This window comes from Salvelinus namaycush, chromosome 16, assembly GCF_016432855.1.
Source record: "Salvelinus namaycush isolate Seneca chromosome 16, SaNama_1.0, whole genome shotgun sequence".
Classification (NCBI taxonomy): Eukaryota; Metazoa; Chordata; class Actinopteri; order Salmoniformes; family Salmonidae; genus Salvelinus; species Salvelinus namaycush.
The window spans coordinates 22,779,215-22,792,725 of NC_052322.1; the positions used below are offsets into that span (position 1 = coordinate 22,779,215).

General features: G+C 46.6%; 1 protein-coding gene across 1 annotated transcript in view; it reads right to left on the minus strand.

Annotated features, from left to right (window-relative positions):
• Positions 1-13,511, minus strand: part of LOC120061195 (signal peptide, CUB and EGF-like domain-containing protein 3) — a 111,918-nt gene that overhangs the window by 27,943 nt on the left and 70,464 nt on the right. Inside the window, exons 7-9 of the mRNA XM_039010808.1 lie at positions 11,881-11,928; positions 8,176-8,292; positions 6,158-6,280 (exon numbers count right to left, since the gene is read on the minus strand). Coding sequence (XP_038866736.1) covers positions 6,158-6,280; positions 8,176-8,292; positions 11,881-11,928 — 288 coding nt within the window. The remainder of the gene's footprint in view (positions 1-6,157; positions 6,281-8,175; positions 8,293-11,880; positions 11,929-13,511) is intronic.

Sequence of the window (13,511 nt, forward strand, 5' to 3'; positions counted from 1 at the left end):
GTGTGGTGTGTTGTAGTGTGGTGTGGTGTAGTGTAGTGTGGTGTGGTTTAGTATAGTGTAGTGAAGTGTGGTATGGTGTGGTGTGGTGTGGTGTAGTGTGGTGTAGTGTACTGTGGTGTGGTGTGTTGTAGTGTGGTGTGGTGTAGTGTGCTGTAGTAGTGTGGTGTGTTGTAGTGTAGTGTAGTGTGGTGTGGTGTAGTGTACTGTAGTAGTGTGGTGTGGTGTAGTATAGTGTAGTGAAGTGTGGTGTGGTGCGGTATGGTGTGGTGTAGTGTAGTGTAGTGTGGTGTGGTATGGTGTGGTGTGGTGTAGTGTGGTGTAGTGTAGTGTGGTGTAGTGTACTGTGGTGTGGTGTGTTGTAGTGTGGTGTGGTGTAGTGTACTGTAGTAGTGTGGTGTGTTGTAGTGTAGTGTGGTATAGTGTAGTGTGGTGTAGTGTGGTGGGGTGTGGTGTAGTGTGGTGTAGTGTAGTATGGTGTAGTATGGTGTAGTGTAGTGTGGTGTAGTGTGGTATAGTGTAGTGTAGTGTGTTGTTGTAGTGTAGTGTAGTGTGGTGTGGTATAGTGTAGTGTAGTGTGGTGTGGTATAGTGTGGTGTGGTGTAGTGTAGTGTGGTGTGGTGTAGTGCGGTGTAGTATAGTGTAGTGTAGTGTGGTGTGGTATAGTGTAGTGTAGTGTAGTGTAGTGTAGTGCGGTATGGTGTGGTGTAGTGTAGTGCTGTGTAGTGTGGTGTGGTATAGTGTGGTGTTGTGTAGTGTACTGTAGTGTGGTGTGTTGTAGTGTAGTGTGGTGTAGTGTGGTGTGGTGTGGTGTGGTGTAGTGTGGTGTGGTATAGTGTAGTGTAGTGTGGTATAGTGTAGTATAGTGTGGTATAGTGTAGTGTAGTGTAGTGCGGTGTGGTGTAGTGTGGTGTGGTGTAGTGTACTGTAGTGTGCTGTGTTGCAGTGTAGTGTGGTATAGTGTGGTGTGGTGTGGTGTAGTGTACTGTGGTGTGTTGTGGTGTGGTGTAGTGCAGTGCAGTATAGTGTAGTGCAGTGTGGTGTAGTGTGGTGTGGTGTAGTGTAGTGTGGTGTAGTGTACTGTAGTGTGGTGTGTTGTAGTGTAGTGTGGTGTAGTGTGGTGTGGTGTGGTGTGTTGTAGTGTAGTGTGGTGTGGTATAGTGTAGTGTAGTGTGGTATAGTGTAGTGTGGTGTGGTATAGTGTGGTGTAGTGTAGTGCGGTGTGGTGTAGTGTGGTGTGGTGTAGTGTACTGTAGTGTGGTGTGTTGCAGTGTAGTGTGGTATAGTGTGGTGTGGTGTGGTGTGGTGTAGTTTGGTGTAGTGTAGTGTGGTGTGGTGTGTTGTAGTGTAGTGTGGTGTGGTATAGTGTAGTGTGGTTTAGTGTAGTGTGGTGTGGTATAGTGTGGTGTAGTGTAGTGTGGTGTAGTGTGGTGTAGTGTGGTGTAGTGTACTGTAGTGTGGTGTGTTGTAGTGTAGTACGGTGTAGTATGGTGTAGTGTAGTGTGGTGTAGTGTAGTGTAGTGTGGTGTTGTAGTGTAGTGTGGTGTGGTATAGTGTAGTGTGGTGTAGTGTAGTGTAGTGTGTTGTAGTGTAGTGTGTTGTAGTGTAGTGTGTTGTAGTGTAGTGTGTTGTAGTGTGGTGTGGTGTAGTGTGGTGTGGTGTAGTGTGTTGTAGTGTAGTGTGTTGTAGTGTAGTGTGGTGTGGTGTAGTGTGGTGTGGTGTGGTGTAGGTGTGGTGTAGGTGTGGTGTAGGTTAGTGTAGTGTAGTGTGGTGTGGTGTAGTGTGGTGTGGTGCGGTGTAGTGTGGTGTAGTGTGGTGTGGTGTAGTGTGGTGTGGTGTAGTGTGGTGTAGGTTAGTGTAGTGTGGTATGGTGTAGTGTGGTGTGGTATGGTGTAGTGTAGTGTAGCGTGGTGTAGTGTAGTGTGGTGTGGTGTAGTGTAGTGTGGTGTGGTGTGGTGTGGTGTAGTGTAGTGTGGTGTAGTGTGGTGTAGTGTAGTGTGGTGTGGTGTGGTGTAGTGTAGTGTGGTGTAGTGTAGTGTAGTGTGGTGTGGTGTGGTGTGGTGTGTGGTAGTGTGGTGTGGTATCGTGTAGTGTGGTATAGTGTAGTGTAGTGTGGTATAGTGTGGTGTAGTGTAGTGTCATGTTGTGTAGTATGGTTTAGTGTGGTGTAGTGTACTGTAGTGTGGTGTGTTGTAGTGTAGTATGGGGTAGTATGGTGTAGTGTAGTGTGGTGTAGTGTAGTGTGGTGTGGTATAGTGTAATGTGGTGTAGTGTGGTGTGGTGTGGTGTAGTGTAGTTTGGTGTGGTGTAGTGTGTTGTAGTGTAGTGTGGTGTAGTGTAGTGTGGTGTGGTGTAGTGTGGTGTGGTGTGGTGTAGTGTGGTGTGGTGTGGTGTGGTGTAGGTGTGATGTGGTGTAGGTTAATGTAGTGTAGTGTACTGTAGTGTAATGTGGTGTGGTGTAGTATGGTGTAGTGTAGTGTGGTGTTGTAGTGTGGTGTGGTATAGTGTAATGTGGTGTAGTGTCGTGTGGTGTAGTGTCGTGTGGTGTGGTGTAGTGTAGTGTGGTGTAGTGTACTGTAGTGTAATGTGGTGTGGTGTAGTGTGTTGTAGTGTAGTGTGGTGTAGTGTAGTGTGGTGTGGTGTAGTGTGGTGTGGTATAGTGTGGTGTGGTGTGGTGTAGGTGTGGTGTAGGTGTGGTATAGGTTAGTATAGTGTGGTGTGGTGTGGTGTAGTGTGGTGTAGTGTGGTGTGGTGTAGTGTGGTGTGGTGTAGGTTAGTGTAGTGTGGTATGGTGTAGTGTGGTGTGGTATGGTGTAGTGTAGTGTAGCGTGGTGTAGTGTAGTGTGGTGTGGTATAGTGTAGTGTGGTATGGTGTAGTGTAGTGTGGTGTGGTGTGGTGTAGTGTGGTGTGGTGTAGTGTAGTGTGGTGTAGTGTGGTGTGGTGTCGTGTGGTGTGGGTGTAGTGTAGTGTGGTGTAGTGTGGTGTGGTGTGGTGTCGGTGTAGCGTGGTGCAGTGTAGTGTAGTGTAGTGTGGTGTAGTGTAGTGTGGTGTAGTGTGCTGCAGTGTGGTGTGGTGTAGTGTGGTGTGGTGTGGTGTGGTGTAGTGTGGTGTAGTGTGGTGTGGTGTGGTGTAGTGTAGCGTGGTGTAGTGTAGTGTGGTGTGGTGTAGTGTGGTGTGGTATGGTGTAATGTAGTGTAGCGTGGTGTAGTGTAGCGTAGTGTAGTGTGGTGTGGTGTGGTGTAGGTTAGTGTAGTGTGGTATGGTGTAGTGTAGTGTGGTGTGGTATGGTGTAGTGTAGCGTGGTGTAGTGTAGTGTGGTGTAGTGTGGTGTGGTATGGTGTAATGTAGTGTAGCCTGGTGTAGTGTAGCGTGGTGTAGTGTAGTGTGGTGTGGTGTAGTGTGGTGTGGTGTAGGTTAGTGTAGTGTGGTATGGTGTAATGTAGTGTAGTGTGGTATGGTGTAATGTAGTGTGGTGTGGTGTAGTGTGGTGTGGTATAGTGTGGTGTAGTGTGGTGTGGTGTAGTGCGGTGTAGTGTAGTGTGGTGTGGTGTAGTGTCGTGTGGTGTGGGTGTAGTGTAGTGTGGTGTGGTGTGGTGTGGTGTCGGTGTAGTGTGGTGCAGTGTGGTGCGGTGTAGTGTAGTGTGGTGTGGTTTGATGTAGTGTGGTGTGGTGTAGTGTAGTGTAGTGTAGTGTGGTGTAGTGTAGTGTACTGTAGTGTGGTGTGTTGTAGTGTAGTGTGGTATAGTGTAGTGTGGTGTAGTGTGGTGTAGTGTGGTGTGGTGTAGTGTGGTATAGTGTAGTGTAGTGTGGTATAGTGTGGTGTAGTGTAGTGTGGTGTGGTGTAGTGTGGTGTAGTGTACTGCAGTGTGGTGTGTTGTAGTGTAGTACGGTGTAGTATGGTGTAGTGTAGTGTGGTGTAGTGTAGTGTGGTGTTGTAGTGTAGTGTAGTGTGGTGTGGTATAGTGTAATGTGGTGTAGTGTCGTGGTGTAGTGTAGTTTGGTGTGGTGTAGTGTGTTGTAGTGTAGTGTGGTGTGGTGTAGTGTAGTGTGGTGTGGTGTGGTGTGGTGTGGTGTAGTGTAGGTGTGGTGTGGTGTAGGTTAGTGTAGTGTAGTGTGGTGTGGTGTGGTGTGGTGTAGTGTAGTGTGGTGTGGTGTAGTGTAGTGTGGTGTGGTGTAGTGTAGTGTGGTGTAGTGTAGTGTGGTGTAGTGTGGTGTGGTGTCGTGTGGTGTAGTGTGATGTGGTGTCGGTGTAGTGTGGTGCAGTGTGGTGCGGTGTAGTGTAGTGTAGTGTGGTGTGGTGTAGTGTGCTGCAGTGTGGTGTGGTGTAGTGTAGTGTAGTGTAGTGTAGTGTAGTGTGATGTGGTGTGGTGTAGTGTAGCGTGGTGTAGTGTGGTATGGTGTAGTGTAGTGTGGTGTGGTGTAATGTAGTGTAGTGTGGTATGGTGTAGTGTGGTGTGGTGTGGTGTGGTGTAGTGTGGTGTGGTATAGTGTAGTGTGGTGTGGTGTGGTGTAGTGCGGTGTAGTGTAGTGTGATGTAGTGTAGTGTGGTGTAGTGTGGTGTGGTGTAGTGTGGTGTGGTGTCATGTGGTGTGGGTGTAGTGTAGTGTGGTGTGGTGTCGGTGTAGTGTGGTGCAGTGTGGTGCGGTGTAGTGTAGTGTGGTGTGGTGTAGTGTAGTGTGGTGTGGTTTGATGTAGTGTGGTGTGGTGTAGTGTAGTGTAGTGTAGTGTGGTGTGGTGTCGTGTCGTGTAGTGTGGTGTGGTGTAGTGTAGTGTGGTGTGGTGTAGTGTAGTGTAGTGTGGTGCAGTGTGGTGCGGTGTCGTGTAGTGTGGTGTGGTGTAGTGTAGTGTGGTGTGGTTTGATGTAGTGTGGTGTGGTGTAGTGTAGTGTAGTGTAGTGTGGTGTGGTGTCGTGTCGTGTAGTGTGGTGTGGTGTAGTGTAGTGTGGTGTGGTGTAGTGTAGTGTAGTGTGGTGCAGTGTGGTGCGGTGTCGTGTAGTGTGGTGTGGTGTAGTGTAGTGTGGTGTGGTTTGATGTAGTGTGGTGTGGTGTAGTGTAGTGTAGTGTAGTGTGGTGTGGTGTCGTGTCGTGTAGTGTGGTGTGGTGTGATGTAGTGTGGTGTGGTGCAGCATAGCACAGGGGTGTCGCAGAGGATGTTGGCTTGACAACACCTCACTCAACTGGAGGCCAGTTTTATCAACACCCTTACTCTGCAGACAAAACAAACTGTTCCTAACAATCTCAACACTGTTCCCAAGTAGCCCCACTCACATACAACACAACATCACCCTCCTCCTCTCAGCTTGGAATATTCCCAAGACCATGTGACTGAGTTGGTTGTTGGGAAGTGCTACAGGAACATTAAAGATGTGTTTTCAATTCTCCCTTGGGTCATATTGTTTGTGTTAAATGTGAGAGGCCTTGGCTAAAAGCATCTGCCAAATGACAGCATTATCTAGATAGATTCCAAATGAGGAGAGAAAGAGCTGACCCCCAAATAGTCAGATTGATGTACCTTTACACGTTCTCAACTTCAATTACAGAAACAGTTGGTCTCTTTACAGTGAGTTGGACAGCATACACTTTAAATGCCCATACTTGTCATAGATGTGCATGCTTAGGATGATGTGTTTCAATGTTGAGCCCATGGCATGTCACTGATATGTACCAGCCTTGATACTGATTGACCACATCAATACACTCATTTCCATAGTTCCATAGTTCTTGCCTTGGCTTCTCTTCCCAGCAGTGCCAGATGTTTGGGAGGGAGATGGTTTGCCCAAGTCAAGACCCAGAGGTTTTTTAGACTTAGAGCACTTATTCCACACCTGTAGTAGTAGGCCTGCATGGCAAACTGTTTATTTGTTCTGTGGGTGGCTCCCCTGGCTCCCGCTGAACTACGGCTACCGCCAAATCTTAGAAACAAACAAGCTAGAGAGAGGCCTGGTTTGGCAGCTCCTCTCAGCAAGCTGAAGCCAAAACAATTAGGGAGGAGTAAGACGACTTATTATTATCACGACAATGCTATTACCTTCCCATTCACCTCAGTAACAGGGTGAATAAACAACCTGCCTAACTCATAACCACCTAAATCTATGTCATTAGGTGAAGGGCACACAGAACAGGCGGTAGCCGATGATTGGTTGGGGGGATGGGTTCTTACCTTGGCAAGTCCTCTCATTGGTCAGCAGCTTGTAGCCCTTCTTGCAGCTGCACTCGAAGCTGCCCACTGTGTTCCGACACACGTGGTCACATCCCCCGTTGTTCAGGCGGCACTCGTCAATGTCTGAGGACAGAAAACACATACAGCAGAGAACTCACTCCAACGCACAGACAGGAAGAGAGAGAAAGAACAAGAGAAGGTGCAGTAGAGAGGGTGAGGGCAAGAGAGAGAGAGCGAGAGAGAGAGAGAGAGAGAGAGAGAGAGAGAGAGAGAGAGAGAGAGAGAGAGAGAGAGAAAGAGAGAGAGAGAGAGAGAAAGACAGAAAGAAAGACAGAAAGAAAGAAAGAAAAAGAAAGAAAGAAAGAAAGAAAGAAAGAAAGGAAAAAAAGAAAGAGAGAGGAAGAGAGAGATAGAGGGCAAGGATGTGGTGTGCGTTTGAGGGCTGAAATATGTATGTGTGATGGATGACTCTGGGGCCTAGCAGTCGGGGTGTTAAGTAGAGTACGATAATCCACACGGCTGACTGGAGACCCATCCCAGAGAGAGAAGAGAGAGATGCACAGGGAAAGTGCATCAGGGATTTCTCCTTAGATCTGGGACGGGTATGATCTGGGTCTGTATGTGTTTAGAATAGATCACAGCTCTTACAGAGGCAGCAAGGGGAGAACTATGTCTCAGCAGCACAGCCCCACCACAGCTCGACCATTCTTTTCATCGTCAATAACAAATCAATACATTATATGGCTCACCCGGGCTTTGATCGGGACTTGGACTGGCAGGTTCGATCAGACTAACTCTGAATCCTCATTGTAAATGAAGCATCCGTCTCTTGAGGGACAGTTTAGTACATCATCTGGTTAAAATAAATGCATCAGAAATTGAATAAAATAATAATTCTCTCCTGTCTCTCTCTTCATCTCTCCCCCCTGAGAGGTCCCTTGCCCGCAGCGGGCCCCTGTTTTCTCTTGCCAGTGCTGTCTGAGGTTGTTTTCCTTTTCTTTCCTCTCAAACTAAACTAATAAACCCAATGTACTTTTATCAGAGTTGATAGCGTAACGTTATGAGTACTGAAGGGGAAGCAGACTCCTATTCTAGGCTTTTTGGCAGCATCAACAGTCTTGAGTTTCTCCACAGAGCTCTTCTCTCTCTCTCTCTCTCTCTCTTTGTTATTATCTCCTTGAAATGTACTCCTAATCTAAACCGTTCTTACTCCCATGCTCTTGTTTGTATAAATTAAGAACAGCTTTTGATAAGTTGTGAGGATATCAAGCTATTTGTATTTGACAGCAACAACATATGGGTAGCTTGACAAATGGATTTGCTGCCAAAGCAGTACCCAGAACAGCAGGGTCATTCGAATATATAGAGTATTGAAGTGTTGGCATCATTAGACCTCAACTCTCCACTCCATCCCAATGTAAGAGCTGTGACAGAGGCAGAGGCTTCCGATGAGACAGAGGGGATGAGGCAGAGCAGGGTGGCAAGGTGCCACTGGGGAACCAGACAGCAGCAGTCCTACACGCCTCAACGAGCCCACAATGCATCTCTGATTAGAGTGTCAGGTCCCTGCTCTCCATGGCCACTGTGTGTGTGTGTGTGTGTGTGTGTGTGTGTGTGTGTGTGTGTGTGTGTGTGTGTGTGTGTGTGTGTGTGTGTGTGTGTGGGGGGTGGGGTGGGGTGGGGCAGTAAAAACTTAGGAACCAGACAGATAGACCAAAAGGAAACACTACAAAGGATGAGTGGATAGTTTAGGAAGGAAAATAATGATTGACAGGATTAACTGGTACTGTAACAGGGTGGAGCTTGGGTGACTGACAGAATGCTATGCTTTAGAACATGAAGGACAACGTGTGGGTTAAGTCTAGTGATAACACATTGTATGTGTGAGAGGTTGGGAGACTGTATGATTGACAATGTGAAAGGGGTGGAGATAATGTAATTGACGGGTAGATAGTTGCTGTTTGAGAGGATGAGAGGTGAGAGTGGGAGACTGGCTTTATGTATGTGTGTTAGGTTACCTTTGCAGGTCTTGCGGTCTGGCTGGAGAGTAAAGCCAACAGGACAGCTGCAGCGCACTCCGGTCACCGCGTCATGACACGTGCTGTCACAGCCACCGTTGTTCACTGCACACGTCTCTGCAGAGAGAAACACACATGCAGTACATCACAGTTAGACACACACACCGGGATCTATAGGTGGTGGAACTGGTCCCAAAACCGGATGTTTTTCATTATCCTTTCAAAAATATGTCTATTATAGAATGCAGTTCCAAAGAGGATAATACAAAGACAGAGAAGAGACAGGAAAGTGCTTCAGTAGTTTGCTCCTGTGTGGAACAAGGGAAGTGAACAAGAGAGCACAGTTAGATAATGCAACACATGATACTATGAATGATAGAGGATCAGAGTACTAAGAGCATAGTGTCAAGACATAAACAAATGAGTGTGTGCACACGTGGATGTTTGGCTGCTTTTGGGACAAGGTGAGTTAAACTCCCCCCACCCCCATTCCTCCCCCAACTTCCTCACAGGACATCAACCAACTCCTCTCATGAGGCCGGCAGCTCTTCCTCCAGACAGTTGAGGTCAAAATCATTTTTTTTTTACCCTGGCTTTGACAAGAGCTTCCAGGCATTTTGGGGATAAAAAAGCAATTTCACCGGGCCAGTCCGTGCGTTAGCCTGGTTGATTTGAAGAATGGAGGTCATTTAGTCAGGGAAGGGAGGGTAGTCCAGCTCCTCTCTAGACACTGACACATTTCACAGAAAAGACTGACTTTTAACAAAAAGCAGAAGAGAAGAAATTTGTTAGCACTTTAAAGAGCTTGGTGTCCGTCTGCGAGCAGTAACAGGCTTTTGGCAGCCATCGCCAAAAGCTTCAAACACTCTGGAGAAATAACACCATTAAAAAACAAAACCTGATCTACTCGGGGAAATCACGATACCTTGCTACAAGGGCATCTGGTCACTCTTAGAGAAGCACATAGCATCACTTTTCCTCTAATAAGCTGAGGGATACCAGTCGGCAGTTATTTCACAAACTAGGTCTATTAAATACCCAAGAGCCTATCTCATAAAGTGCACCAGAACAGCTGGCCTGGCCGTGGGCTTCACCGCAGACTGCTGAGAGGGTTGAAACTGGTATGGAGAGGGCTTCTCACACGTGGCACCACAGAGGAAGCACAGCTGCCCCAGTCTCCACAGAGAATAACTGGATCTCTGTGGGGAATACCTAAGCTAACATGAAACTGTCCTGCAGGGAGCAGCCATGATGGGGCAGACCAAACCCTTTTGATACACATCAACTCTACTGCAAGTCATAGATCAAGGAATGCTATTTAGGTGGGAGAAAGTGTTTAAGTGTTTATTGCTTGTTTCACATCTGGAAGACAGTGTCATCACGGCGACACTGTGACAGAGATCCCAAGCAGTTTGGTGCTGATATGGGCCTGGGGCTGGCTCTGGCTGTAACTTAAAGACCATGACTCAGCCATCCTGTGGAAGTCCATGGGTGCTGCGCTGGGGTAGAGAGAGAGAGCATTCCTAGCGAACCACGGTGGTGCTGTGCGGGGGAGAGTGGCACAGCCAGTGTGTTTGTCCAAGTCGCACACTGTCTGTGAGGCACTGAGAGTTGGCAGACAGGGTGATGCAGCACTGTCACGACATGCCTCCAAAACGCTAAGAGAGGCAGTATCACACCAAACACTAATGATCATGAGGGTAGAGAAATATTTATGATGATTATGGCTTGCCAAAAAGGAAGAGGGAGACACGCTCTGGTATGTGTGTGGGTTGTGTTTTCTGGATGCAGGATGCAGACCAGCCACGTCCACACTCAGTGTATTGGGTTATAAGGGCAGACTTTTGTAAATATTCACAATATGAAGGCTCTGATATGTACGGTGTTGATTTGTATCAGTTCCATATGTTGATGTAATGTACAGTTCACCTATCTCCCAGAAGCAATAACAAAGCTTTGTCATTTGACTGCCAAATTACACCTACGTGGTGATAAGCTTTGGTTGTTTGCCAAGGGGCGACATACCTCTTGCTGGCTGCCAATAAAATACATTTGATTTTGGGAGGAAATTGGCTGTTACCACCAATTGGATAGTTGAACCAAAGATTTTATAAGCATTAAAAATGAGAAATCAGCATTGAGTTATATATGGTTTATTTGAACAACGACAAAGAAACACAGACACACACACACACACACACACACACACACACACTCCTCCAAATCCAAGCCTCTGAGTTCACCTAGCAGCAGACATGCAGTTAGAATTGGGTTATTCTGAAAATAGTGCACAAAAAGGTTATTTCAGACGGAAGAAAAATGATGTAGGGAATGCTTTTTCAATAATAAAAAAAACAATAGGACGATAACAACCCCTGAAAATGGTTTGCAAATTTCCTTTACTGCTGTAGCTTTGAAAGCAACCCCAAGAGCGAGCTTTTGTCAGACTTGGCTGTATGGATTTCTGGGCTCATTAAGCAATGCTCTTTGAGCTCAGTTTGAGCTGACTGAAACCTCAGCAGAAAGCATGAGCCACCATGGTAACTCACTCACAATGATCAACCCCCCCCCCCTCTCTCTCTCCCCCTCTCTCTCTCTCCCTGTCTCTCCCTCCTCCTCTCACTCTCTCCCTCCTCCTCTCCCGCTCTCTCTCCTCTCTCTCTCCCTCTCTCTTCCTCTCTCTCTCTCTCTGCTTATTTTTCTTGTCACTTCTGTCAGATCATAACAGCATAATTTATACAGCAAAAAAAAAAAATCTCCAATCATATTGATCATAATATTGAGCTTGATAGAGAGAGTGACTGTTGTACACTCTATACCCAATCTTAAATGTTAAGCGTAATCTTGAAAAACATCAAACCTGTAATGTACATTTCTCCAAGTGGAAGAATACGTGAAACTTTAGAACAGAGAGGTATTCTATGTTCAGTCTATTGTGTGGCTGAGTGTCAAGTCATGGCCGTGCCTCTGGCTCCCTCTCAAGCACTAACACTCTGTGAAAGCATTCCAAAACCGGCCACAGATAGGTGCTCGGCACAGCACAGGGCTTAATTCTTTTCCTAGCAGTTGTATCAAAACACAAATAAACATCAGGGCCCTTGGCTTGGCCTGTTTCTAAAGAGCCATCACAGTAATTGGAAGAGAGAGGTTGAGGACTTTGAGTCGGGCTATTCACTTAGCCTAGCTTTCACCAGCACATCCACATACAGCCATCAAAGGAGGCATAGAACATTTATGAAAGGGTCAGACAGAACAGATTGGCCAGGGATTAACTCTAGGTAGGGAAGGGCTGCTCTATGATACAGATCCAGGAAGTCTATTCTAAAGCCTCTATATTGTAGCATTCAATACATCCCATATATCTCTTACCTGTCTTTCATTTTCATCATATTGTTTTGTGCTGGTAAGTTGAAGGCTTATTTTCCTAACAGCAGCTGTGTTTTGAAAAGGCGTGGTTTGACATGGGCAGCCACCATTGTTATTGAAAGGGCATTCACAGAAGGAAGAGGAAGGTGGGGAGGTGTCAAAGGTCAGGGGTCAGAGAGGGATGATGCCCCTTTGGGAGGGGTGCAATGTGTGTTAGGTTAGTTAGTTTCCCCCGGGTCGGTCGGCCTACACCCCACACCCACATGGAAGGACAGAGGGGCGCAGTCAGGAGGAGGGGGTCAGTGGAGCCCCCCAGAGAGGAGGAACAGAGATATTTACCATTGGGGAACAGCTGTGGGGCTGCCTGGTTCTGGAGACTCCTCTCCCCTGCACACACATACACATACATTGCAAAAATACTGCTTTAGTGCTCCATTTAGAAACATGCGCCGAACATCTGAGATGTAAGTTTGTAAGTCGCTCTGGATAAGAGCGTCTGCTAAATGACTTAAATGTAAATGTCATCATGAGAATAATCCTCTATGTATATAATACCGTACTTTAGTGGTGTACTGTTCAATGGAATTGCCCCCATTTCTGGGTTCACTAAGTATATTCATGAAACACATAAGTCATCCATCTCTCCCAGATGAAACACTCAGAATCAATGCCCAGAGGAGTTGCAGAAAACCATTGATTTGTCACAAGGGCAAAACTATTGATAATAATTGTACTATTGATAACGAATGGATGGCTGGCCAGACAATGTTGTGTACATTCTAAATCAAAACAGAAAATGGCTATGATAGATAACTCGCTAGAACAAGAGGGTCACCTCTAATGACAAAGGCAGACAAAGGCAGAAACCCACACCATGCAATCATGCACATACAAGAGTCACACGTTCAAGAAGGAGGCAGACTTGAGGTAAAGTCAAGTTAGTGCAAACTCTGCAAGCCATTATAGCAAGAGTCATATACAGTAGTTAGTGGTTAGTAAGAGAAGACAGGTCAGAGACGGACAGATTCACCATCATGCTTTGCTGCCAGGCATTCAGGGTTAAAAATAAGAAGTTGTGGCATCTCACAGCATGGTGCTACTGTTGTGTTATGTTGTGTGACACTCTACTCTCTTCAACATGCTTAGAACATGTATTCCTCTGGTGTCATTCAGGTGAATTAGGGATTACACATGTCACTCTCTGTTTTCATAGAAACGCATGAGAACCGTTGAGGATTCTTTACCTCAGCGAGGAGACCGCACACACATCATGCACTGTTTCCATCCTCTGTTGCCATAGATATGCCAATATTCTGTCATACTTTCCAGGTCTATACCCAAACAATTCGAACTTCTAATCTTAAAAATGAATCTCTCCAGAAATAAGTCTCTCACTGTTGCCGCCTGCTATCGACCACCCTCCGCTCCCAGCTGTGCCCTGGACACCATTTGTGAATTGATCGCCCCCCATCTAGCCTCAGAGTTCATTCTGTTAGGTGACCTAAACTGGGATATGCTTAACACCCCGGCAGTCCTACAATCTAAGCCAGATGCCCTCAATCTCATACAAATCATCAAGGAACCCACCAGGTACAACCCTAAATCCGTAAACATGGGCACCCTCATAGACATTATCCTGACCAACTTGCCCTCCAAATACACCTCCGCTGTTTTCAATCAGGATCTCAGCGATCACTGCCTCATTGCCTGTATCCGCTATGGGTCCGCGGTCAAACAACCAACCCTCATCACTGTCAAACGCTCCCTAAAACACTTCTGCGAGCAGGCCTTTCTAATCGACCTGGCCCGGGTATCCTGGAAGGATATTGACCTCATCCCGTCAGTCGAGGATGCCTGGTCATTCTTTAAAAGTAATTTCCTCACCATCTTAGATAAGCATGCCCCGTTCAAAAAATGCAGAACTAAGAACAGATATAGCCCTTGGTTCACTCCAGACCTGACTGCCCTTG